This window comes from Mustela lutreola, chromosome 10, assembly GCF_030435805.1.
Source record: "Mustela lutreola isolate mMusLut2 chromosome 10, mMusLut2.pri, whole genome shotgun sequence".
Taxonomy (NCBI): Eukaryota; Metazoa; Chordata; class Mammalia; order Carnivora; family Mustelidae; genus Mustela; species Mustela lutreola.
The window spans coordinates 24114484-24140964 of record NC_081299.1 but is presented as its reverse complement, the minus strand read 5'-3'; the positions used below and the strand labels follow the sequence as shown (position 1 = coordinate 24140964).

The 26481-nt window shown below is 46.9% G+C and overlaps 1 protein-coding gene across 1 annotated transcript; it reads right to left on the bottom strand.

Moving 5' to 3' along the window:
* Positions 1-1247: 1247 nt before the first annotated feature.
* On the bottom strand, positions 1248-17307 carry ZBTB8B (zinc finger and BTB domain containing 8B). Its single transcript, XM_059137932.1, has 3 exons — positions 16320-17307; positions 6343-6521; positions 1248-2948 (listed from the first exon to the last, which is right to left on the bottom strand). Exons 1-3 carry the CDS (start codon positions 17278-17280, stop codon positions 2631-2633), a joined length of 1458 nt encoding a protein of 485 aa, XP_058993915.1. The 5' UTR covers positions 17281-17307; the 3' UTR covers positions 1248-2630.
* Between the last annotated feature and the right edge of the window lie 9174 nt (positions 17308-26481).

Genomic DNA, 26481 nt, shown 5'->3' with positions numbered 1-26481 from the left:
CACATTAAAACACCAGAAATGGGGGCGCCTGGGTGGCTCAGTGGTTAAGCCGCTGCCTTCGGCTCAGGTCATGATCTCAGAGTCCTGGGATCGAGTCCCGCATCGGGCTCTCTGCTCGGCAGGGAGCCTGCTTCCTCCTCCTCTCTCTCTGCCTGCCTCTCTGCCTATTGTGATTTCTCTCTGTCAAATAAATAAATAAATAAAAACTTTAAAAAAAAAAATAAAAAAAAAAATAAAAAAAAAATAAAAAAAAAAAAAAACACCAGAAATGGGGCACCTGGCTGGCTCAGTCAGTGGAACGTGATCTTAGGGTTGTGGGTTCAAGCCCCATGTTGGGTGTGAAGATTACTTAAAAATAAAAATTTAGGGCCACCTGGGTGGCTCAGTGGGTTAAAGCCTCTGTCTTCGGCTCGGGCCATGATCCCAGGGTCCTGGGATGGAGCCCCACATCTCTGCTCAGCAAGGAGCCTGCTTCCTCCTCTCTCTCTGCCTGCCTCTCTGCCTACTTGTGATGTGTGATGTCTGTCAAATAAATAAATAAAATCTTTAAAAAATAATAAAAATAAAAATAAAAATTTTAAAAAACCACTAGAAATAATTTAAACAGAGTGAACATATCAAATATAATTCTTTGCAAAGTACACCTTCTACACAACTAGTTAGATTTTCCTTTTGCTAAGATCCCTCCTTGAAAAGAACAGCTAATATTTCCATCTCAGGAATGAAAGTGTCTCTGGTCCTTGATAATTTCCGGTTTGTTACTCTTGATCTAGAACAATAATTTTCAAATTATCTTTGGCAAAAGACCATTTTAAAAATTTCTAACCTACTGCAGGCCAGCATGTGGTCCTACTGTGTGGGTTGGTATCAAAGAATGCACAGGCCAGCTATCTGGGGGTTACAATTTGAGTAACACTATTCTGAATTCTCACTTCCGTTGAGAAGTTTGGTTTAAGTACCTTTTGAACTCTTAAGTAACTAACAATCCCAAGCCAACTTATAACATTTTTATTGGCTTTTTTGTTCAGGAGGCAGAAAGAAAGGTGGTTTTACAACTCTACTTAAAGGAAGAAAAAGCAATTTCCTTTAAAGTCCATTTTGGAGGAGTACCTGGGTGGCTGCCTTCAGCTCAGGTCATGATCCCAGGGTCCTAGGAGGGAGCCCTGCATCAGGCTCCCTGCTCAGTGGGAAGCCTGCTTCTCCCTCTCCCACTCCCCTTGCTTGTGTTCCCTCTCTCGATATCTCTCTCTCTCTCTCTGTCAAATGAATATGTAAAATCTTTTAAAAAAAAAAAGTTCATTTTGTATACTTTAACATAAGACAAAATTATGAAAGTGCCTTAAACATCCTTCATCCCTAATATTTCCTGTTCTTCAGCCCTTTAAAGATGGAGAGCCTCTCCTGTTAGAATAACCACATGGCTGCAAAGTGGGTGAAAAGCAGAATAGTTTTAAAAACCTGTTCTTTGGGGCACCTGGGTGACTCAGTGGGTTAAGCCTCTGCCTTTGGCTCAGGTCATGATCTCAGGATCCTGGGATCAAGTCCCACATCAGGCTCTCTGCGTGGCAGGGAGCGTGCTTCCTCCTCTCTCTGCCTGTCTCTCTGCCTACTTGTGATCTCTCTCTATCAAATAAATAAATATAAATAAAAATTTTAAAAACCTGTTCTTCTACCAACCTTCTCTTTCCCTCCAGAGGTGCTTTTAAAAGGTAAACAATTTGGAAACTCAACTTGTTTATATAGGCTTGCACTTTCCCTCCAATTAAAGTTCTAGTCATAATCAGAGTAGGCGACTCTGAGCAGCAGCTACATTTCCACATTACACAACAGCAGCTCTGGAAAATGGCTGGGGAAAGCAGGAGTATTTTGAATTTCACCCAAAGGACTTGTTTTATGATCGCAAGACAGGTGATCTGTGTGTGTAGGATTGTCAAATACCAAACCAGACAGGGAAACCAGGCTCACAGGTTCCCTTCCCAGGGGCTAACTTCAAATTTAATTTAGCTGGGCAAGTCAGAGAATCCCGGGAACCTCTTCGTTCCATTTCCATGTTTGTGTGCACATAAATACTTTCAGTCATTAAAATTGCAGGCTTACAGTTAGAAAGTACCTTTACAATCACGTAGCCAAACAGCCCTGCCTGCCTTATGTCATGAAGCTTTCTCTTTAAGCCTTCACCAGAAAACTAAATTATGGGATCCATTAGGAGAGACAAAAGAGAGACTCGACTCGAGCTATTCTCACTCACCTTTACAGAGAAAAAGACCGACAAGAAAGGCATGTAGACGAGTGAGACAATATGAAAACAAGCATGGAGATTTTCTTCTCTCTCTCCTAACCAGAGTTTGGGTGCACGACAGGAAGAATGGGGAACCTTGGGACCAGCCTTGCCTCTCTCAGAATTAACTCAGCAAAGCCCTCCAAAACCAAGAGCATTCCACTAAGAGGTCATTAGTCCCTCGACTCACAAGGTCCAATCTTTGTATGTAATCTAACAAAAATGCATGTAGAAGAACAGTGAAAAAAAAAAAAAAGTTTCCTCTCGGGGTTCCAGAAAATTGGACAGATGGCAGCTTTCGAACACAGAACGAGCAAAAACAAATTCTAAATTCCCCCACTGAAACGGACTGCTACGTAAGTGTCTCTCGATCGGACAAGTAGGACCGAATCTGCCGTCTGTCATCAGAATCCTCTCCGGCAGGGTCATTTTCCTCACCAGACTCCACATAGATGGGCCAGTCATTGTCCGTGTCACTCTTTTCTTGGCTTTCGGACGAAGCCTCCACCAGGCTAAGGTTGATGGGCATCAGATCGTCATCCTCGTCGTGTGTGTCGGTAATGCAGGTGCAGCTGTCACACAGCCCGAAGCGCCGCAGTCCCTGGGACAGGTGACTCGTGAAGGTTCTTCTGCAACCCTTGCAGATGATCGGACGGTTGGATCTGTGCACCTACAATCACACATGCAGCTGGTAAGCGCTCTCCACCTCGCTCTCTCGGCCACAGCCTCTGCCTCACACAGGCGCTTCTGCCCCGGGGCCCTCGGACATGTGAGGACCCTGCCCACCTCCCCTTTGCCAAGACTTGCCCTGCTAGGAATGCCTTGGAAGAAAATCTTCCCTGATGCTCTGGGCCAGGTTAGGTGCCCAAATATATATTCTCCCTTATCCTTCTTCCTTTGTTGACTTTTTTTTTTTAGATTTTATTTATTTGTGTATTTAGAGAGCGTGAGCAGAGAGAGGGGCAGAGGGAGAGAGAGAATCTCAAGCACACTCTGTACTGAGCCCAGGGCCCCATGCAGGGCTCAGTCCCACAACCCTGAGATCATGACCTGAGCAGAACCAAGAGCCGGTCACTTAACCTACTGAGCCACCCAGGTGCCCCCCTTTGTTGAATTTCTAATAAATGGTTAGTGAATTCCCTAGACTATAAGCTCCAAGAAGGCAGAGACTGTTCTCATTCATGTTCTCTGTCACATTTGTTACTATAACCCTATGCCTGGCATAGAAAGGGCATTCAGGGAACGGGTGTGGATTTTAGGCATGGGTTTTATGTACCCGCAATTGTCTAGTTATTAGGAAGGCAGACTTGCTGGATGGCATCTTCTCCAAATGTGGCGAGCACTCTGTCCTTACCTCTTCTTTGAGAAATGCACTCCTTGCCTACAAGAAGCACTTTGCAAGCTAGAAAAAAAAACCTGATCTCCTACCCCACGCAGTCCCTCCTTAGGGCAACAGCTCCAGGACCCCTTCCATATAGGCTGCGCTCTTCAGGAGCTCCAGCCTAGAGGGAGTCTGTGAACCAAAGCCTCTCCTATGGAGAGTTCTGGATACAGGACGCACACAAGAGGTAAAGACAGAGAAATGATGGAGGACAAAGGCCAATAACTCAACACCGAGCTCTCTGGAGCTGCCCTACATCCTGGCCAATGTTCCTGCCTTCCAGGGGGTCTCCTGGGCTTTCTACACTAATCCTCCAACCTTACCCAACCTGAGCATGTCCATGACCTTCGTACCTGACAGGGCCTTTGAATACCACCTCTTTAGGCTGCAGTAGACTGGACCTTGTATAACAGGGAAAGAGAGGGAATAAGGATTCCAACCAGTGAACTATCCTTGGGGCACCAGGAACCTACTCTGCCAAGACAGACTGGAGAAGTAATTTGGGCCGGAGGACAATTAAAAACTTGACGCTATGGGAAAAGCCCGCTCTCAGATGGGTGTGGTTGGGGCCAGCCCTGAGAGTGGAAACAGTCAAAAACCTTGGACTTACCTTAAATCTGGATTCTTTCCAAACTACAACTCACATACCACCTTTGAAAAGCATACAATTCAGTGGTTTTTAGTATATTCACAAGATTGTGCAACTATCCCCACCCTCTAATTCCAGAACATTTTCATCACCCCAGAAAGAAAGTAGGTATCTATTTACTGCCACCCCCTTCCCATCCAACATCCTCTGGGCCCCTGGTAACCACTGATCTACTCTATCTCCATGGGCCTGCCCATCTTATGTATCTCATATCAAGGAACTCATATAAGACGTGGCCTTTTGTGACCAATTTCTTTCATGTGGAAATGCTTAATTATTTTTTTAAAGATTTTATTTATTCATTTGACAGACAGAGATTACAGGTAGACAGAGAGGCAGACAGAGAGAGAGAGAGAGAGGGAGGGGGAAGCAGGCTCACCGCTGAGCAGAGAGCCCGATGTGGGGCTCAATCCCAGGACCCTGAGATCATGACCTGAGCCGAAGGCAGAGTCTTTAACCCACTGAGCCATCCAGGCACCCCGAAATGCTTAATTATTATTAATTATTAATAAATGCTTAAAGTCTTAATGCTTTTAAGGCTCATCCCTGTTGTAGCATGAATCAGAACGTCATTCCATGTTATGGCTGAATAAGGGTCCATTGCAGGGACAGACTACACTTCGTTGACTCATGTCTCAGTTGATGACACTTGGGTTATTTCCACTTTTTGGCTACTAGGAATAATGCTGCTATGAACCTTTGTGTGCAGGTACATTTTTGTGCAAATGTACGTTTTCAGTTCTCTTGGGTATACACTTAGACATAGAATTGCTGGGACCTACGGTAATTTTATGCTTAACTCTGAAGACCCACCAAATTGTTTCCCACAGTGGCTGTGCCATTTTATGTTCCCACCAGCAGTGTATGAGCGTTCCAGTTCCTCTACCTCCTTGCCAACATTTTATTACCTGCTCTTCAATGATAGCAACAGTAGTGTGTTTGAAGTGGTAGCTCACTGTGGCTTTGACCAGCATTTTCCTAATGATTAGTGATGTTGAGCATCTTTTCATGTTCTTACTGGACATTTGTGTTTCTTCTTTGGAGAAATGTCTATTCATATCTGTTGTTTAATTTGGTAATTTGTCTCTTATTGTTGAACTGGAAGAGTTATTTATATATTTATATTTATATTGTGGTTACTAGATCCTTAGCAGATAAAGGATTCACTAGTATTTTCTCCCATTCTATGGGTTCTCACATTCTTGATAGTGATCTCTGAAGTCGAAACCTTTTTTATGTTTGATCTTCCAAAGACTGATTGCCTTGCTCAAAGATGATCTTAAATATAACGCCTTCCTAAATGGCCCGACTGCCTTTTAGCTGGTGGGAATTAACCACTCACATGGGAGACAGAAGGCCAGGAGGCAGCCAGTGGGAGGAGAGGTCCCCTGGGTCTGGAGTCCTCTTTGCCGCCCACAGGTGGCTTAGAAATAGCAGCACGTGCTTTCTCCATACCCAGGAACCACATTGGGTGGGAAAATTGAAGGTGTGCTTTTCTCGCCTTTGGCATCACAGTGGTGAGAACAGACCACAGTCCCCTGTCCACGCCCACTGTTTTCTGCCTTATGACAACCATCCCTGACCAGGATCTAAACTTTCTTGAGTCGGGGTGCCTGGGTGGCTCAGTCAGTTCAGCGGCTACCTTCGGCTCAGGCCATGATCCCAGGGTTCCCAGGGTTCTTGAATCGAACCCCGCATCAGGCTCCCTGCTCAGTGGGGAGCCTGCTTCTCCCTCTCCTTCTGCAGCTTCCCATGCTTGTGTTCTCTCGCCCTGTCTCTCTCTAATAAATAACACCAAAAACAAAAAAAAAAAACCTTTTTGAGTCTAAGAAAACTAGTCTCTTATATAAGTTTTAACTTTCTCTAAGCGCCACCAACCCAGCTTTAATTAAGTAGAAACACATGTTTAAAGTTCTCTGAAAATATTCCAGTGGACGGAGAAGTAATGGGCCGGCTGGTTCACCCTCACCTTAGGCAAATCTCAGGATCCCTCTCCCCACCCACCACAAGAGATTTTCCAGCCCAGATACTTACGCTCAGGGCGTGACTCCGCAGGTGCTCCTGTCGCGTGAACCTCTTGCCACAGGTCTCACAGGGGTAAGGCCGCTCACCTGTGTGCGAGCGGATATGCCGCTTAAGGATGCCTTTCTGTTTGGCGGTGTAAGGGCAGAAAGGACACTTGTGAAGCTTGATGGGGACCACCAACACGTCACCTGGGGAACCAAATGGGTTGTAAGCATCAGTGACACTGCGTGATAGGGACCTGGGGAATTTCGCCAGCCCGGATCCAGACGGAGGACATCACCTTTACCACCAGCTCACAGCAAGACACTACAAAATCCAAGTCTTTGTCTGGCTGCCAGTCAGCCAGAGGGTAAAGTGGGATTCTGATACAAGGTTGCAAGGAATGACATATGGCTTTCAAACTTCTCTGTGGCTCATAGTTAGAGACACATTACAACCTCAGGAATCACAAGTCTTCAAGTGGATAGCTGGAAAATTCCCAAAATAACCCTCATTCTGACAGAGTCTATAGTCTCTGTTTTCATTTGCAGGCAGTGCTGAAGGAGACCCTGTTATGCATGGAGTTTCATCTCCCCAAATTTATACATTGAAGGCCTAACCTCCGGGGTGACTATATTTGGAGATAAGGAGGTAGTTAAGGTTCAATGAGGTCTTAAGGGTAGATCCTTAATCTGATAGGACTGGTGTCCTTATAATTTGAGGAAGAGACACCAGAGATCTCATTCTCTCTCTGTTCATGCACAGCGGAAAAGACCATATGAGGACCAGCAAGAAGGTAGTCGTTTGCAAGCCAGGAAGAAAACAACCCTACCGGCACCTTGATCTTGGACTCCGAGCCTCCAGAAATGTGAGAAAATAAATCTCTGTTGTTTAAGCCACTCAGTCTGTGGCATTCTGCTGTAGCAGCCTGACCCGACCAACACTGATCTCCTGAATTGATTTCATGAGCCTTAAAAGTTTGGAACCCTCTGTTATGATAAGCCAGACCCCTGGATCAGGATGCATACATTCTAGGACAAGAGGGCCTAAGAAGAGTTCCAGGCATGTGCATATGTGTACTGTGATGCACACTTTCAACTGGAATTCGTATTAAGTCTATTGATCTGGGGGAGCCTGGGCGGATCAGTCGTTAAGCATCTGCCTTCAGCTCAGGTCATACTCCCAGGGTCCTGGGACTGAGCCCCGCGTTGGGCTCCCTGCTCATCGGGAAGCCTACTTCTCTCTCTCCCACTCTATCTGCTTGTGTTCCCTCTCTCACTCTATCAAATAAATAAATAAAATCTTAAAAAAAAAAAAAAAGTGGAGTGCCTGGGTGGCTCAGTGGGTTAAAGCCTCTGCCTTCAGCTTAGGTCATGATCCCAGGGTTCTGGGATTGAGCCCCACATCGGGCCCTCTGCTCAGTGGGGATCCTGCTTCCCCTTCTCTCTCTGCCTGCCTCTCTGCCTACTTATGATCTCTATCTGTCAAATAAATAAATAAGTAAAATCTTTAAAAAAAAAATAAAAGTCTATAGATCTGAAATCGTCAAATATCCAGAGATTCACTTAAATCTTTTTTCAACTCTTTTTTCCCCACCTTGCTTGTACAACCATTAAGATGACAACACGATTATCCTCCCACATACAAAACTCTTCTTTCAAGTTTCCCGAGTACCCTTACTGCAGTATTCCAAGACATGTCCTCTCTATCCACAACCTTCAGGATTTAACAGACTTTGGTCATACCACATCCTACAGGAAGGCATTAGTGACTCAAGATTTCCAGGCATTGAAATCTGGGTTCAAGTCCCCACTTCTCCATTTGCCAGCCGTATGACTTTGGACATCACCCTTAACTTCTCTGTGCCTCACTTTTCTCATCTGTAAAATAGGGATGATACTAGTTCCCACCTTAAAGGACTGTGAATGAAATGAAATAATACCTAGAGCACAGCGCCGAGCACATAGTAAGAGCTCAGAAATGTCAGCCATTTTTGTACCATCATCCTCTCCTTGGTGTTTCTTTACTCATGAAGCAGTCCAGGCTCTGTGGTTTCTCTCAACACTGGAGTAATTCCTTTTCTCTGGGACCTTCTCAGGATACCTACCTGGGCTTTGTCTTTTTGGAGGTGCTGCCAAATGTATGGCAAGCCGAATCCCAAGTGAGAACCCCACGTCATTCCCAACACAACTCAACCCAAGAGTGGAGATTATTTTCTCCCATCTTGAGTTCCCAGCCTGATAATGCCTAACATTTTGCATCATCTACAGTGACCCCAAAACCTGTTTTCTACAATAAAGCACTCATAATTACCTACATACGTTGGATTATTTAATTTCTCACTGAGCGCATTGGGTCTAAGATGCCAGTTTCCTGCTCACTCCTCCAGTATTGTGGAATCTTCCTGCTATCTAATCCCACTAGCCTGGCATTACACTTTACTTTTCTTCTCAATTATCTACCAAAACATTATGTAAAATGGGTCCAGCATTAGTCCTTGGAAAGACCAACTGTTAACTCTATCTTCATCAGAAAATTAAGAATTACCACACTTTCCTTCCTCTCTCATGGTCTGATCTCACCAATACAACTGTTCATTTGAACGCCTACACATGCCAGACACTGTGCTAATAAGGTCCATCTTTACCAAGACACCCATTTCTTCCCTCAAGATGTTGAGTCTGGCATGAAAGAAAGACATGTAAACAAATTCATGCAATATAATGTAACACGTGCAAAGTCCAAATGATGAAGAAGCATAGACAAGAAAGTAATGAATTCACTTTAGGAGTTCAGAGAAGATTTCACAGGACAGGTGATCTTTGAACAAGGTTTTAAAGGATGAATAGGAGTGCTCACTTCGGCAGCACATATGCTAAAGGATGAATAGGAGTTCACCAGGAGTTCAGGACAGAGAAAGGTATCTCAGACAGAGGAATACACAGGCTCAGGCATAGAGGTAAGCGAGAAAACAGAATATTAAGCAGAAGGGGGGGGATGACAAATGAGGCTGCAGAAGCAGCAAGAACCAGATTGTGAAGGCCATGGTCAATCATTTATTCAACAGATTTATACTGAGCATCTACTATGTGTCAGGCTGTGTTCTAGGCCCTGGGGATATAGCAATGAAAAGAAAGACAAGAATCATTACCCTCATGATTCTGACGTGTTCAGGAACTTGGACTTCATTCTGTAAGAGGCTAGAATTTTAAGGAGGGGAAGTACACAGTCAGATTTGAGGTTGTTGTTGTTGTTTTTTCAAGCTTGTGTTTATTTATTTGAGAGAGAGTGAGAGAGAGAGCAGGAGCAGGGCAAAGGCAGAGGGAGAAGCAATCACCCACTGAGCAAGGAGCCCAATGCAGGGCTCGATCCCAGAACTCCAGGATCATGACCTGAGCTGAAAGCAGACGCTTAACCAACTGGGACACCCAGCTGCCCCTAGATTTTAGTTTTAAAAGATCCCTCAGCAGACAATGCAGTAGAAGGAGCTTATTAATTTTTTTTCCCAAATATTTATTTATTTATTTGAGAGAGAGAGGGTGCGGGGGTAGAGGGGCCGAGGGAGAGAAACAGAGAGTCTCAAGCAGACTCTGCAGGGAGGGCAGAGCCCATTGTGGGGCTCAGTCTTACGAACCTGAGGTCATGACATGAGCCAAAACCAAGAGTGGGACACTTAACCGACTGTGTCACCCAGAACTTTGTAGGAAAAGGACTGAGGAGAGGGAAGATTCAAGGCAGGAAGAACAGCTAGGAGAGGACGAGAAATATCGGGAACTAAAGCACTGACCTCAGGGCAGAGAGGAGGAGACACACATGTGAAGTAAAATGAACAGTGCTCCGTGACCACCTGCGGGAGGGCAGACAAGGGAAAGAGAAGATCGAAAGGACACAGATCCTGCGTCAGCTGACCTGGTGGATGGTGGCGGAATAAACTGAAGTAGAAAACACAGGAGGAAAAGCAGGCACTAGAGGAATGAGGGGTTCAGTCTGGGGCAGGCCCAGAGCATCCCTGGGGGGCATATCTGGGTTAGACAGAAACATCTGGAGTTTAGGCACAGAAGGGAAGAATACAGTTTTGAGAATCTTCAGCCAATTGGAGTGGTTGCTTTATTAAGGCCTGGGCCTCCCCGGAACACCCAGCTTCCCTACCCCATCACCCTGACTCCCCTGAGTCGGAGGTGAGTAGGAGCTGCCTCGTGATTCAGTGTCATCTCCAGACCACTATCCCTCCCACCATCCTTGCAAACCTTAAGATCTTTGGAAGCTCACACCAGCAAACGAGAGCACGGCTCCCTCTCCTTATTACCATCATCCCGGAGCCCCGAGGTCACCTCCTCATTCTGGGGAGATTTGGTCACCTTGCCTTCAAATACAACTCCTGGCGTAATTCTTGGTGTGAGTACCGAAAATGACCCTTCCAGCACCCTGGCCTCTCTGTTCCTGGACCTCCTTTCTTCCAAAGATCTTGTCTTCCGCCCCACCTCAGCCACCTGATCCTAGACCAAGAACTCTCAACTCCGTGTGCATATTAGAATCACCTGGGAGGGGCGCCTGGGTGGCTCAGTGGGTTAAAGCCTCTTCCTTCAGCTCAGGGTCCTGGGATTGAGCAAAGAATTGGGCTCTCTGCTCAGTGGGGAGCCTGCTTCCCCCTCTCTCTCTGCCTGCCTCTCTGCCTGCTTGTGATCTCTGTCCATCAAATAAATAAAATATTTAAAAAAAAAAAAAAAAAAAAGGATCACCTGGGAAATTAAAAAAAAAAAAAAAAGCCAAAAAACAAACTGATGTCCAATCTCTACCCAACTATTAGATTTTTAAAGCCCTCTGCCTAGTGTGTAGCTGAGAGGGAGAATCATGGCCCCCTACCCAGATATTTCCAATAGCTGCATTTGCTCCATAGGCCACATATCAAGCTCTCCACTTTCCAATTCCTATTTCATAGGTTTCCAGCTCACCCTTTAAGTGCCCCTTCTCAGTTGGGACCAAGCCAATAGACTCTGCCACCATTTTACCGTCCTTCGCCTCCTTGGGGCCTTATGCCTCTACTTCCCCAGTACAGTGCCCACAGTCCATCACTGAAATCACTCCTTCACATCCACCCTTAACTGCCTGGGTCCTCTCTCTCCCTCTGTCTGTATTCACCTGGTTAAACCTAAATTCTGGTTAAATACAAGTCTATGCCCATTCCATACCTGAAACAAGGCAGGTTAACATCACCGGTGAAATATACACAACTGTGTGTTCTGGTCTCGCTTTGAATCCATCTAACCGTCACCCTCTGAGCACCAATATCAGAGCCCTTGGTTCTGCCCAAGCACCCTAAATATTCCCCTGGCTCACTCTCTCCCACTCTCCTCGGGGACTATTCCACACCCTCCCTCTGCTCAGGTCTCCGCCCCCTCACTGTCCCCTCCTCCCTTTCAGCCACTGCCCTTACTGCTGCTACTGCTTCTGCTTCTTTTTAAGATTCAATGTATTCATTTGAGAGACAGAGAGAAAGAGAAAGAGCACTATCAAAGGGGAGATACAGAAGGAGAGGAAGAAGCAGACTCCCCACTGAGCAGGGAGCCTGACGTGGGGCTCGATCCCAAGACCCCAAGATCATGACCTGAGCTAAAGACTGACACTTAACCATTTGAGCCACACTAGAGGCGCCCCGACCTTTGCTACTAACTGATGAGAAGCAATCAGAAGAGAACCTCTACATGCTCCCAGCCACCCCCAAGCCCTCCCCTCCACCTCCAAACACATAAGGTCTGCTTCCACTCTTGTTCCTATGATTCAACTGTCCTTCTTAGTGACCATCCTCAGCACTGGACAGGGACCCCGCCGGCCCGCACTCTATCCAATGTCCCTCTCTCCCACCATCAGTTATCTTCCTTTCCTGGATCGCTCCCTTCACTAAACAAACAGGCTTTTAGAACCTCCACCTTCATAAAAACCTCAACCTCACATGCCCCTTCAGCTGCTGGTGCACTTCTCGGTCCCCTTCCCAGCAAAACCGCTTGAAAGAAGCATCAATACTCACTGTCTTCACCTCTACTTCCCCAGCTCTGTTTCAAGCCCTTTGGTCTCTTGCCCCCTCTTCATCGACACTACTCTGGTCAAGCCTGCCAATGAACTTCCCAGTGATCAGTTCTCTCTCTGCCTCCATGCAGACCTGGACATAGCTGATGTCTCCTTTCTCCTGAAACACTTTCTCCTCCTGGCACACCCATCACTCTCAATTCTCCTCCTACCTCCCTGCCTGCCCCCTCCCCATCTCCTTGACTGGGCCCTATTTTTCTGACTTCTACATGTTGGAGTATCCCAGGGCACAGTGCGTAAATCTCTTACCTTCTCCTTCTACACCCATAAGTTCACGGGATCTATAGGTTTCAAATTCCATGGACCCATTAATGACTCCCAAATGTATAGCTCAGCTGTGATTCCCCCCACCCCCTGAAATCCCAAGCAGACAGGAACAACTGCTTAGTGAACATCTCCACTTGGAGATCCAAGAGGCATCGCAAACATAACATGTTTAAATCAACTGCTTGAGCTACAGACCTGAGGATCACCCTTAACTTCTCTTTTTCTCATATCACTCATACAAGCCATTAGGAAATCTGGTCTGTTCGACCTTGAGAGGTAGTACAGTCCTAGCCAAGAAGACCACTTTGGAGATTATGACATACACTACCCACAGTGATCCTTTTACGATATGGCATTTCAAGTCACTCTCAGCTGAGACTCTCTAGTGTTGTCCCTTCTCAGAGGAAGACCCAAAGGCCTTCTCCTGGACTTTAGGAGCCCACCTGGTCTGACCTCATCCCCTGGCACTCTCTGCCTTGCCCACTCCACTCCAGCCCCAGCAGCACCCTGCGATTCCTCTCGTTCATTGACAACTGTGACCCGCTCCTGGGCTTTTACACCTTGCTCTTCCCTCGCCTAGACTGTTCTTCTCTCTGATTTGCCTTGCAGTTTGCTCTCCCCCTCCCTTGCAGTTTCTTCTCAAAGGCAACTTGTTAGAAAGGCTTTCCTTGTCAACACTAAATAAGATAGCATCTCTTGGGCCCCTGGGTGGCTCAGTGGGTTAAAGCCTCTGCCTTTGAATCAGGTCATGATCTCAGGGTCCTGGGATCGACCTCTGCATCAGGCTCTCTGCTCAGCAGGGAGCCTGTTTCCCCCTCTCTCTCTGCCTGCCTCTCTGCCTACTTGTGATCTCTGTCAAATAAATAAATAAAATCTTTTTTAAAAAATAAAAATAAAAACCAATCTGATTAAAAAATAGGCAAAGGATTTGAGTAGACACTCTTCCAAAGAGGACATACAGAATGGCCATCAGACATAGGAAAAGATGCTTAACATCACTTATCATCAGGAAAATACAAATCAACACCACAGTAAGCTACCATCTCACACCTGTCAGAATGACTAGAGTCAAAAAGAACTAGCAAGTGTTGGCAAGCATGTGAAGAAAAAGGAACACTTGTGCATGGCCGGTGGGAATGCAAAGTGGCACAGCCACTGTGGGAAACAGTATGTAGGTGTCTCCAATCCCACTATGGGGAATTTACCCTAAAAACACAAAAATACTAACTTGAAAAGATATATGGGCCCCTATGTTTATTGCAGCATGATTTACAATAGCTAAGATATGGAAGCAGCCTGTGTCTATTGATAGTTGGATGGATAAAGAAATTGTGATTTTAGAAAGTATATGTGTGCGCGCACACACACACACACACACACACACACACACACAGTGGAATATTCCTCAGACATAAAAAAGGATGAGATCTTGTCATTTGCAACAAGATGGCTGGACCTAGAGGTATGGGTATGGAATGATCGCGACACCCGCCTGACTGTCTCCCTGCCCTCAACTCCCATTTCCACACCATCTGGTGCTGAGGCCAAATTAATCTCCCCCAAGCACAGGACCTGCACACCCCCAAGCTCAGTAACTACCAAAAAATTCCCCTGTGCCTACAGACAAAACCTCACCTCTTAGCATTTAAGGTATTCCATAATCGGACCCAATAATCAATCCAATCAATTTCTCTCCTCTCCTTAGTCTCAGATGCCACTTTCATAATGCCTCCCTGATCTCCCAGGCAGAAGCCAGTTCTCTGGCTTTTGGACTACTGTGAAAGTCACACCTCCATCCGCCTTCCAGCCCTAGTGTCTCTCTATCACGTGATGCCAATGACACATATCTTACCTCCTCAAAGACACCAGCAGCACTTTGAGGGCTGAATCTGTATCTGACTTACCTTTATATCTTTACCATGAAGGTCCTTAAATATCTGAGCAAATAAATGAATGACCGAACACATCAGTCCTACTCTGTGCCTTGACATTTGGAATACATTTGCCCAGGAGCCATGTGAATGGAATCAAAACTTGGCAGATAACAACATGGCCAGGGGCCAGGGTGGCTGCCTTGACCACAGCACCTTCTAGCTGGAAACCTGACTTTATAGACTAATCGACTGGACTTAAATGACAAGGGCATATGGCTGCATTATTCTTTTTTGATGTTTATGCTTATAGGCAGAGGGGCTGAAAGATAAAATCATGGCACTGAAATCCTCTGTTCATTTGTGCTGTCTGCACGGTTTGTCTGAGTGAAATGAAGCCAGCCCAGGTTTCTCGCTTTAGCTCTGCCACTTAGCAGCTCTGCATTCTTAGGAAATTCCCCCAAACCCTCATGGGTCTCGGTTTCCCAACTCTTCTGCCAAACTCATGAGGGTCTAGTGGATGTGAAAGGATGGTCACTGTCTGCGAAGGGCTATTCTGCACGGAAATGAGATGTCAAGCTGTTCCTACAGTGTGTTCATGAAAACAGCCACTACCTTCTAAATGCTGGTTAAGCCAGTGTTGTCCCTGAGGCTCGGAAACAGTATTTTCGAGTTTTCAAGCCTAGTTTTAATCAGACATTCAGAGTGTTCTTGCTTTAAAAAATGAAATTAAACATCTCGAGATAACCATTTAGTAACAAATAAAAGTGGCTGATCTTTATCTAAAATGCTTTCACTGTTCAGTATTGAAGAGTGAATTTAAATTGGGATTCATTAATTTCTTGAGGTTCTGGAAGCTATAGGGGTACTTTCATCAGTAAGGTGGCAGCCAAGTGTATTTCAATCTTCTACAAGACATTTTGCAACAATTACCCCGCCTGTTAAGAGGAGTTAGTCACATCAACTCATCTCTCAGAGTTGTTCAGGGAGACAAGCAAGTGCTCTTAAAACACAAAAGCCTACCAAAGGAAAATATTTGATATAAAAGCTAGTTTAAGGTTGATGATTTAATTAAAACACACATGTATTTGGAGATATCAACATTAATAAGTAAAATATTATTATTAAGTATCAGTATATTGTTATTAATTATAAGTATATTAATAACAAGTTATTACTATTATTTTTTAAAGCCTACCAAAAGATATAAGAAACTTACTCACATAAAGCCAAATACCAACGCATTTTAGATATTCTCAGGTAGACAGCACCATTGACCATGACACACTTAAGTGCCTGTCAACTGTGTGCCAGGCACCACGGCTGATACAGAAGTATCAGTATCTTACCTGTCTGGAACATGTGATCATACATGAGAAAAAATGCTGAGAACCTTCTCATTCGGTCCTCAACCCTGTGAGAAAGGCAAGGCAGGGATGATTACCTCCTAAACAGCTCCAAAGAGATTGACTGATTTGACCCAAGTCCCCCTGCTGATTAGCAGAAGACTGTAGGTTCTTTCCATATCTTCAGAGTGCCCTCAGCATGCTTACATTCTCGTAGAGGTAAAATACTACCACGGAGGAAGAGACAATGCCCTGCATACAGCAGGTGCTCAATGAATGCCTCTTGGTGGGGGTAGGGATAATGTGGCAGTAATCATGTGGTGATGATGGAGACTATGATGGCAGTGACAATGACAATGATCATGATGCTAGGAGCTGACGAGGCCCAGGTGCATGTGCTGAAGGACCAGCAGAGATGCTGAATGCTCATGGAGCTCACCTGAGTCCTCCCCATACCAGTCCGTGTGGACATCCATCATGGAACTAATGGCTCCTGGTGCACCATCCGGTCTTCCCTCCAAACTCCGAGAAAAGGGATGGTCTGGCTCGTCTTTGCTGGGGACCACACTGTTGCGCAGGAGTGCCTCCAGGAATTGCTTCACGTGGTAGTTACCGTAAGCCAAGTCCATGGCCTGGCCACCGGGCAGAGCCTCGTCCATGTGGGCCAGGCCGAGCGGGGCTGCATAGGGTGGCAGCGGCTCACTGCCCTCTACCTCCACCTCGTCTGCATCAAACTCCACCTTGGGCTCTATCTGTTTGGGCAGAATAGAGAGGTCACAGTCAGTGGGGCCGCTGCCCTGGCTGTCCTTCACCACCAGTCCCAGCCGGTGGCCGCCTCTGCAGTCACTGCAAGGGGACTCTCTCAGACAGCCCACGCTCTCCTCTCCCTCGGCTGCGGAGGAGCCCAAGCTCTTGGCATCGCAGGAGGTCCCTTCCCTGCCTGAACTGGGGCTTCCACCATCACCCTGATGAGCCCCCGTGGCCGCCGCTGCTGCCGCCACCACCGCCTCCTTCTCCATCTTCCGGCAGATATCGAGGGACGACCTGATGTACGTCTTGCAGAAGTTCACCACGTCGTTCATCTGCAGGTAGCTGGCAGCCGACATCACTTCGATCACGTTCTCCCCGCACAGATCCAGCTTGCCAGAGTATAGGAAGTCTAAGATCGTGGAGAAAGCGTCGGAGGTGACAATGTCCAGGGACGCCGTGCTGGGCCGCCCGCTGTCCTGAATGTAGTGAATGAGCAGGGCTCGGAAGTAGCCGCTGTTGGCGAACAGAATGTTCCTGTGGGCCTTGAAGATCCGCCCTTCCACAATGATGCTGCAGTCACAGAAAAAGTCCCGCTTGCGCTGTTCATTCAGCTCCCCCAACAGCTTCTCATAATAGGACTGCATCTCCATTGCTCCACCAGCGGCGGCTGCTCTGGCGTGGCCTGTATCTCTGCCAAGATTTTTTTTTCCAGTTAATTCACCAATCCCAACCTTACAAATAAGATGTTCAGCTTTAATTTTTTTTTTTCCTCGTTCTTCTCCCAAACACTGATTCAATAGTGTCTTTATGATACCAGCTATTTGGGGATCTAACAAAAATCTAGAGGTGGTCCCACGGGGTGAATTTATGAAAAACAACAAAAAATAACCAGGACGAACTGCACATTTTACATGGACTCTCTCAATGAATTTTTATAAAAACCCGATGATAAAAGACCCATGCTGTCCCCATTTTTCTGATAAGGAAATCGGAGACTTAGAGAAGGTAGGAGATGACCCAGCTGGAACAGAGCCAAGACTCAAAACCAGGTCAGTTATCCCCTGGAGTGCCTGTTCTTATGTCTACACTCTACTTTCTTCAAGACTCAAAATATACATAATTCCCAAATCTAATATTTACAGCTCAATCCTGGCATGGAACTTGGAGACACACCCCTATTATCATCCCTTCAAGGAAGCATGGTAGATTCTTGGGCTAGCCAGCATGCAGTCACCATTCTTACGGTTTTAGTGCCCTGTGTGGCTTTGAGAGATCCACCCATCCCCCATTCTTGGCCAAGGTGATTTGTATCAAGCCGGTGCCATCCCCCCAGGCTCTAGATAGAACAGAGGCTAACACAATCAAGGTATCTCACCTGCTTTTTTTTTGAAGATTTTATTTATTTATTTGACAGAGATCACAAGTAGGCAGAGAGAGAGAGAGGAGGAAGCAGGCTCCCTGCTAAGCAGAGAACCGGATGCGTGCTTGATCCCAGGACCCAGGGATCATGACCCAAGCAGAAGACAGAGGCTTTAACCCACTGAGCTACCCAGGCGCCCCAAGGTATCCCACCTTCTGAGCGCAGGGGTTAGCTCAGAGATGGCCACGTGGCTTGGTCAGAGCAATAAAAGGCAACGCGCATTTACTGGGGGTTCCATCTCTTCTGAGATGCTGCCTCGCCACCAGGGGAACCAGCCCGACAAAGAAGACAGTCCAGCTCAGGCAGGAGCATCAGGGACACCATCTGAGCCCCAACTCATGCTGGGCCAAAAATCAATTAAGTCTCTTTTTGCTTTAGCTGGTCTGAGTTGGGTTTTCTATCTCTTGCAAATGAGAGACTCCACACTGACAGACTCCACAGCCATTGGTTCACTCACTCAAATTTTAAAATGTCCTGTCCCTTGAATATCAATGGACTCCAAGCCTTTGAAGGGATGAGCCATGTCTTAGCTCATTTGCTATGCCCCACAGAACCTGGCAGAGTGCTCTGGACAAAGGAGGTTGGCTAAGTAAAAAGGAAGACTCCCTTCTTTAAAAAAAAAAAATTTTTTTATTTATTTGTCAGAGAGAGAGAGAGCACAAGCAGGGGGAGCAGCAGACAGAGCAGGCAGAGGGAGAAGCAGGCTTCCTGCTGAGCAAAAAGCCCAATGCGGGACTCGATCCCAGGACCCTGGGATCATGACCTGAGCTGAAGGTAGATGCTTAGCCAACTGAGACACCCAGGCATCCTGGAAGACTCCCTGCTTAACTGCTGAGTAGAACAGGTATAAATCAAGTTTAAAACCCTTCGGCTGGGACGCCTGGGTGGCTCAGTTGGTTGGGCAGCTGCCTTCAGCTCAGGTCATGATCCCAGCGTCCTGGGATCAAGTCCCACATCGGGCTCCTTGCTCCGTTTCTCCCTCTGACTCTGCCTACCACTCTGTCTGCCTGTGCTTGCTCTCTCTCTCTCTCTGACAAATTAAAAATATATATGTATTTTAAAAAATAATAATAAAAATTAAAAAAAAAAAAAACCTTCAGCTGATGAGAAAGACGGACACTGACCTTCTTCACTGAGCTCTCGCCTCCATTGCTTCCCATCACACAAACCACAGAGCCATCCCGCCACAGCACTGTAACTGGTCTTAAGGGTTAATGTGCTTCCAGTTAACACAACTCCTTGCTTACCAACCTAAGGCCCTTGATCTATAACCAAACTCATTTGCTTTCTTTGAGATTTGCAGACCACTGGCCTTGGAAAATGAAGAACTAGAGAACTCTCCCAGGCCACAGAGGCCAGCAAGTCTGTTTGAAGCTGCCTCAGCTTTCTGATTAGCCCAGCAATCTTTTAACAAAATGTTTTTCTTTTTTAAGGTCACGCAGATGACTCTACTGACCTCCCTTTGCGCATCAGTAAGCCTTGGCCTCCTTTACAGAAAGATCAGAGTACTCTTGCACAACCCCGGGGTAGCCAGGAGCCAGACCTTCTTGCACAACCTGTGTACTGAGATAATTCTGCAGCTAGCATCATTGAGTTTCATATCATCAAGAAATGTCAAAGACCATTGAACTCCCTTAACTGATTAAACCCCTTTAAAAATCTCTAGGCCAGGGACGCCTGGGTGGCTCAGTTCCTTAAGCCGCTGCCTTTGGCTCAGGTCATGATCCCAAGGTCCTGGAATAGAGTCCCACATCGGGCTCCTTGCTCAGCAGGAGCCTGCTTCTCTGTCTATCTCTGCCTGCCACTCTGTCTGCCTGTGCTCACTCTGACAAATAAATAAAATCTTTAAAAAATAAATAAATAAAAATAAAAATCTCTAGGCCAGGGCACCTGGGTGGCTCAGTTGTTAAGTGTCTCCAGGGTCCTGGTTTCAAGCCCCCCACCCACCCCCGCTTCTCCCTCTCCCATTCTCCCTGCTGGTGTTTCCTCTCTTGCTGTGTATCTCTCTCTGTCAAAGAAATAAATAATTTTTTAAAAGATTTTATTTATTTCTTTGACAGAGAGAGAGAGAGATCACAATTAGGCAAAATAGCAGGCAGAGATAGAGCAGGAAGCAGGCCCCCCACTGAGCAGAGAGCCCAATGCAGGGCTTGATCCCAGGACCCTGAGATCATGGCCTGAGCCAAATGCAGAGGCTTAATCTTAACACTGAGCCACCCAGGCGCCCCAGTAAAATCTTAAAAAAAAAAAAAAATCTCTAGGCCAGGCAGAAAACTCAGAGTTGGCTTTTGGACAAGAGCCTGCCTTCCCCCCAGGTGGCCAGGCTTCTCTCTTGAGTAGTGGCCTTTTGAGCAACAAGCAGCTGAACTTGGCCATGAACTTGGCCATCAACTATTCCTTTTCCATACTGACGCATGGAACACAGAGAAGTATCTACAACCCAGTACATCATCTCCCTCTACTGGAATCACAAAGGCCTAGTTGGAGCTGCCAACCACAACCAACTCCTTAGCACCCTCCTTTTCTACAATGCAACAAAACCATACCTCACACAGTCAGAAATCAGACACTCCCTCCCCACAAAAAAGGCCCTTCCACTGGGAAAAGAGACTCCCCAAGGTCTGTGTACTAATGGCACAGACAGACTAATTGCACAGACCAGACCCCCAACAACCTTATTAAGAGGCTATTCACACCTACTTTCTATGTATTTATAGCAAGTGATGCATTAAGTTTAGAAACTAGACAACCCAGTAGGGAGAGAAGTCGAAGAGTGTCTCGGAGCAAGTAAACTGACAAAAGTGAGAACGGACAGCTAGGAAAAGGTAAAAAAAAGTTACTTAAAAAAATAGAACCAGGAATTTTTTTCAAAATATCAGCCTGAGGCCATGTAGCTAAGCATATTAAATGCTCCTACATATTCAAAATGGCTTAAGGACAGCACTAAACTGTAGCCTGGGGCTATCATTGATGGGCCTAAGTCATCAAGATGATTCTTATCTGTTTATATTCATTTTAAAGTCAAGGAAGTTATGTCATAATTTCTGGAATTTTTTTTCTTATCCAAAGTAAAATTAACATTTGGTTCAGAAAGGAGGAAAACTGCCAGATAGCTGCACAATTCTACTATTCCCAAAAATATCAACCCTGAAAGTTGTCACGGGACTAAGGTTTCACTGTCATTCCCACTTCTTCTGACTACTCCAGCCAAGTCTTCCCCGCAGTTCCTGCCATTGCCTTTGGCTCTCAAAATATGAAGGGAAAAACAAGATATAAGAAAATGCAACATTTCAATGTCACACTCCACTCTTTTTCAGAACTGAAAGAAAGGGGCACCTGGGTGACTCAGTTGGTTAAGCATCTGCCTTCCACTCAGGTCATGATCCCAGGGTCCTGGGATCTATCCTAGAATTGGTGCTGGCATAGAGCCCAGCCATCACACTCCCTGCTCAATAAGTAGTCAGCTTCTCCCTCTCCCTCTGCTCTTCCCTATCCCGTTCATACTCTCCCTCTCTAATAAATGAACAAAATGTTAAAAAAAGAAAGAAAGAAAGAAAGAGAAAAAGAACCAAAAGAAAGCCTATCAGACTGGTAAAAATCACATTTTTCAATGTGCTTCTATCCACTGCAGATGCAGATGTAATTTGGAACACCATTTCAGAGAGGAATTTGGCAATATTTATTAAAACTTAGGGGTACCTTGGTGGCTCAGTTGTTAAGCTTCTGCCTTCAGGTCAGGTCATGATCCCAGGGTCCTGAGATGGAGCCACACAACAGGCTCTCTGCTCGGCAGGAAGCCAGCTTCTCCCTCTCCCACTCCCCCTGCTTGTGTTCCCTCTCTCTGCCTCTGTCAAATAAATAAATAAAATCTTTAAAAAAAACAAAACTTAAAATGCACATTTCTTTTGGGGTACCTGAGTGGCTCAGTGCGTTAAGCATCTGACTCCTGATTTTGGCTCAGGGCACGATCTCAGGGATGTGAGATCAAGCCCTGAGTCAAGCCGGTAGTTAGGTCCAGCATGGAGCCTGCTTAAGATTCTCTCTCTTTCCTTCTCCTTCTGCCTCTGCCCCCCCACCTACCCAGCTCATGTATGTGCTCTCTCTCTCTCAAAATTTAAAAATAAATAAATAAATATAAGATGTAAAAATTTTTAAAAATGCACACCTCTTTTGTCCCAGAAATTTCAATGTAAAAATTTACCCTTTCAGATGTGTTGCCAAAAAATACCAAATTACAAGTTCAGAAATGTCCATTCACCAGGTTTTAGTACTAGCGCAAAAGTAAAAATGATCTGAAATGTCCACCAGTTGGGGACAAGTTAAATCAATGAGGTACAATCACACAGGTGAATACTAGGCAACCATGTTTTTAATGAGCTAGAGTTGTGTGTGTTCATTATGGAAAGGTCACCAAGATATATTAAGAGAAAAAGGCAAGGGGCGCCTGGGTGGCTCAGTTGGTTAAGCCACTGCCTTCAACTCAGGTCATGATCCCAGGGTCCTAGAATCGAGTCATGCATTAGGCTCCTTGCTCGGCGGGGAGCCAGCTTCTCTCTCTGCCTCTGCCTGCCTGTGCTCTCTCTCTCTGACAAATAAATAAATAAAATCTTTTTTTAAAAAGAGAGAGAGAGAGAAAGGCAAGATGCAAAACAAAATGTACTATATGATCCTGTCCAAATGTACTATATGATCCTGAAAAATCAATGCATGATTTTTCCTCCATAAGATTATACAAGCACGAGTTCACAGCAGTTATGCTTGAGAAGAGCAATTAAGGGTAAGAGGTATGTGGAGGGACCCTCACTTTCTGTTTTCAACCTCTCTATACTGTTAGGGTGTTTTACTATTTGTATGTACTTCCTTCATTTTCTCTTTTTAAACAAAGGGGAGAAAGGAGGAGGGGCAAAGGGATAAGAAGTTGGCAAACCGGGGAGATAAATCAGTGTAGGTACAACATCTCTTAGCCTGAAGAATGGTTTTATCTCCAGGGCACTTCCATCTTTCAATGGAAGATGCTCTTTTCCAGCAGTGGTACCCAAACCCATCTCCTTTGGCTTTCTTGCTCCAAATAATGTAGATTCTACTGGGTCACATAAATACTCCCTAACTTTGCAAAAGTCTGTCCCCAACCCTATACTTGGCATATACGGTAGAAATTGTTATTCATGTCACTTGCCTTCGGTGTCCTACATCCCTGTGACACGCTGAGGATCACTACCTCTCCCTGGGAAGAAGCTCTCTATGTGTACTGCTCTCCAGAAGTACATTTATCCACACTCTGGCAGGGACCCTGCCCTCCCACCCCAGCCCTCTCACTGTTTCAATTCAATTCAACAATGACTGGCTCCATACAATGTCTGACACAAGGAAGATACCAGGATTAAAAAAACAAACCAGGTACAGTGCACATCCTCCAGGAGAGAGCAGATGCCAACACTCCTGCCTGTAACACACTCCCACATTCCCCAGGGACTCCTACCCAGATCCCACCACTATCTTCATTCAGGTACCAAAACCAGACTTGAATTCCACCCACTAACTCTGACAAGACTCCTTCAGTCTCAGCAACCTGAGAATAGTGAATACCTACTCATCAAAAAAAAAAAAAAAAAAAAGTGGGGGTATGCATCTGGGTGGCTCAGTGGTTAAGCACTGGACTGTTGGTTTCGGGCTCAGGACATGATTTCAGGGTTATGAGATCAATGCCCTTGGTCTGGCTCCACTCAGTGCTCAGCACAGAGCCAGCTTGAAATCCTTACCCCTCCAACTTCCTCCCGTTCTGCTCCTCCTGACGGCTCATGCACACACTCTCTCTCCCTCTCCCTAAAATAAATAAATAAGGGACACCTGGGTGGCTCAGTTGGTTGAATTGTCTGCCTTCAGGTCCAGTCATGATCTCGGGGTCCTGGGATGGAGCTCTGCATGGGGCTCCCTGCTCACTAGGGAGTCTGCTTCTCCCTCTCCCTCTGCCCCTCCCCACCTCTGTCTCAAATAAATAAATAAATAAAATCTTTAAGTAAATAAATATAATCTTAAAAAGAAAACAGGATGGGGCACCTGGGTGGCTCAGTGGGTTAAAGCCCCTGCCTTCAGCTCAGGTAATGATCCCAGGGTCGTGGGATCGAGCCCGCATTGGACTCTCTGCTCAGCGGGGAACCTGCTTCCCTTCCTCTCTCTCTGCCTGCCTCTCTGCCTACTTGTGATCTCTGTCTGTCAAATAAATAAACAAAATCTTTAAAAAAAAAAAAAAGAAAACAGGAAACTGCTCATCTATTGCTAGCATTTACTGCATACCACTCCTCATGAAGCACTGTAAGAAGTACTTTACAAGCATTAAGTTTTATCTCACAATAACCTAATGCAGTAGATATAATCGTTGTACCCTCTTTTTCAGGGGAAGAAATTGAGGGTCAGATTTATAGCTAACACGCCCGAGCTGGGATTGGAACCAAAATTAGTTTCATTCCAGAGTTGACATGCTAACCACTATGCCAACCTGACTCCCCAAAAAGGTTGGGGAAGTCACTCCTCTCCTCCGTTCCCATGGAGGGGAACGACACGGGAGAAGAGTTTCCATTTCCACCGGAAAAATTTCGGGGTCAACTGCATCTTCGGTTCACCTGCTAAACTGTTCCCAAGAAAAGGGGATTCCCCCCTCCCCCTTCTAGAGCCAGACGACCCTGCAGAGATCACGGGAACCAGTTACTGGACCTGTCTTTGGCTCCTGAGGGTGGGGAACTAGGGCCTTGCCCCTCCCGGGGCCTCCTGCAGACGAAGTGACCATCACTGCGGTAAGCACTGCCCCAGCCTGGCCAAGTCCTCATTACCACCACCACCCCCGCCCCGTCCCTCGCACCATCGCCATGGGCGGGCACCAGGACCACACAGCCGGACGACGCGCCAGGGAGAACCCAATGCCAGTGAATGGGGGACAGCTACCGCCGCGCCACGCTACCCCTCCCCACGCGGGAGGGGATGGAGGGTCGGTCATCCAGCTCAGGTTCACGCGGTGGGGGTCTCGGGAGTAGCCAGGGCCGAGAGGTCCAAAGGAGGCCGACCGAGAGGGGAGTTCCCTGCCCGCTCCCTCCACCCAAGGCCGACTTCTCGCGGCGCCCCGAATCCTCCCCAAACCAATGAAAGCTGCAGCGCCAACCCGCTTCTCCGCTCTCACCTTTCAGCGGGATCCAGCAGCGCGGCTGCCGAGCTCCGCGCCCCGACACGCCCCCCTTTCATTCACCTGTCGCCCCCTCCGTGAGAGGCGAGGCAGCTGACCAATCACAGGGGCTCCTGGGCTTAGGAAGGCGGGCCCTGCGGCCAGCAGGTTAGTCAATGGCGCCAGCGCCCCCTCCGGAGGCTGCGCTCTGACCGCGCCCGCGCTCGCGCGGTGACGGGAGTTGTGGTCTCAGAGTTCCCTTCTCCCGCGAAGACAGAGTGGACAAAACTACAAGTACCGAGATACCAGGAAACGGCGATTGCCGAAGGCTGGAGCTCGGCGGGGTCTTCTGAGTCCCATTGAGGGACCTGCGAAGTACGGCGTCTTTGTGCTGAGAGCCGGGAGCGCGTTGCGCGGGTTCCAGCGGCCTGGAGAGCAGGACCTCTGACCCGTCAGTCCGCACACATTCCACTTGCCCGCGCTTCGCGAGCATTCTGGAAATGAGGGAAAGGATTTCATCCACTCAACCCCGCAACACTCTGTTCCCTTGAAAAGCTTCCAGGTTCACGGATACACGTGAAACGGTTAGAGGGCGATGTGCCGCCGGCTCAGTACCGACACCGCGGGTTGTGGGACAGCTGCGAACAAGACCCCCCACCTTGCCGCCCCCGGGAGCCGAGTTCTCTCAGCAGGTGCATGGGTGGGCCGGGGCTGCGGCATCAAAGTACTACAAACGGGCTTCAACCGCAGAAACTCATTGTTCCGCAGGTGTGGTGGTTAGGAGTCCAGTTGTGGGCAGGGTTGGTTCCTCTTGAGGGCTCAGAGGGGAGGATCTGCTCCAGGCCTCTCTCCGGGCCTGTAGACGGCCTTCTTCATGTCCGCAGAGCTTCTCCCGTAACATCTCTGCGTGTAGATTTCCCTTTATGTAAGGTCACCAGTCATATTGGATTAGGGGTTCTCTCTTTTTTCTTTCTTTAAGATTTTTATTTAGTGGGGCGCCTGGGTGGCTCAGTGGGTTGAAGCCTCTGCTTTCGGCTCGGGTCATGATCCCAGAGTCCTGGGATCGAGCCCCGCGTCAGGCTCCCTGCTCCACAGAGGAGCCTGCTTTCCTTCCTCTCTCTCTGCCTGCCTCTGCCTACTTGTGATCTTTGTCTGTAAAAAAAAAAAAAAAAAAAAGATTTTTATTTAGTTATTTGTTAGAGAGAGAGTACTCAAGCAGGGGGAGCAGCAGAGGGAGAGGGAGAAGCAGACTCCTCGCTGAGCTGGGAGCCCCATGGG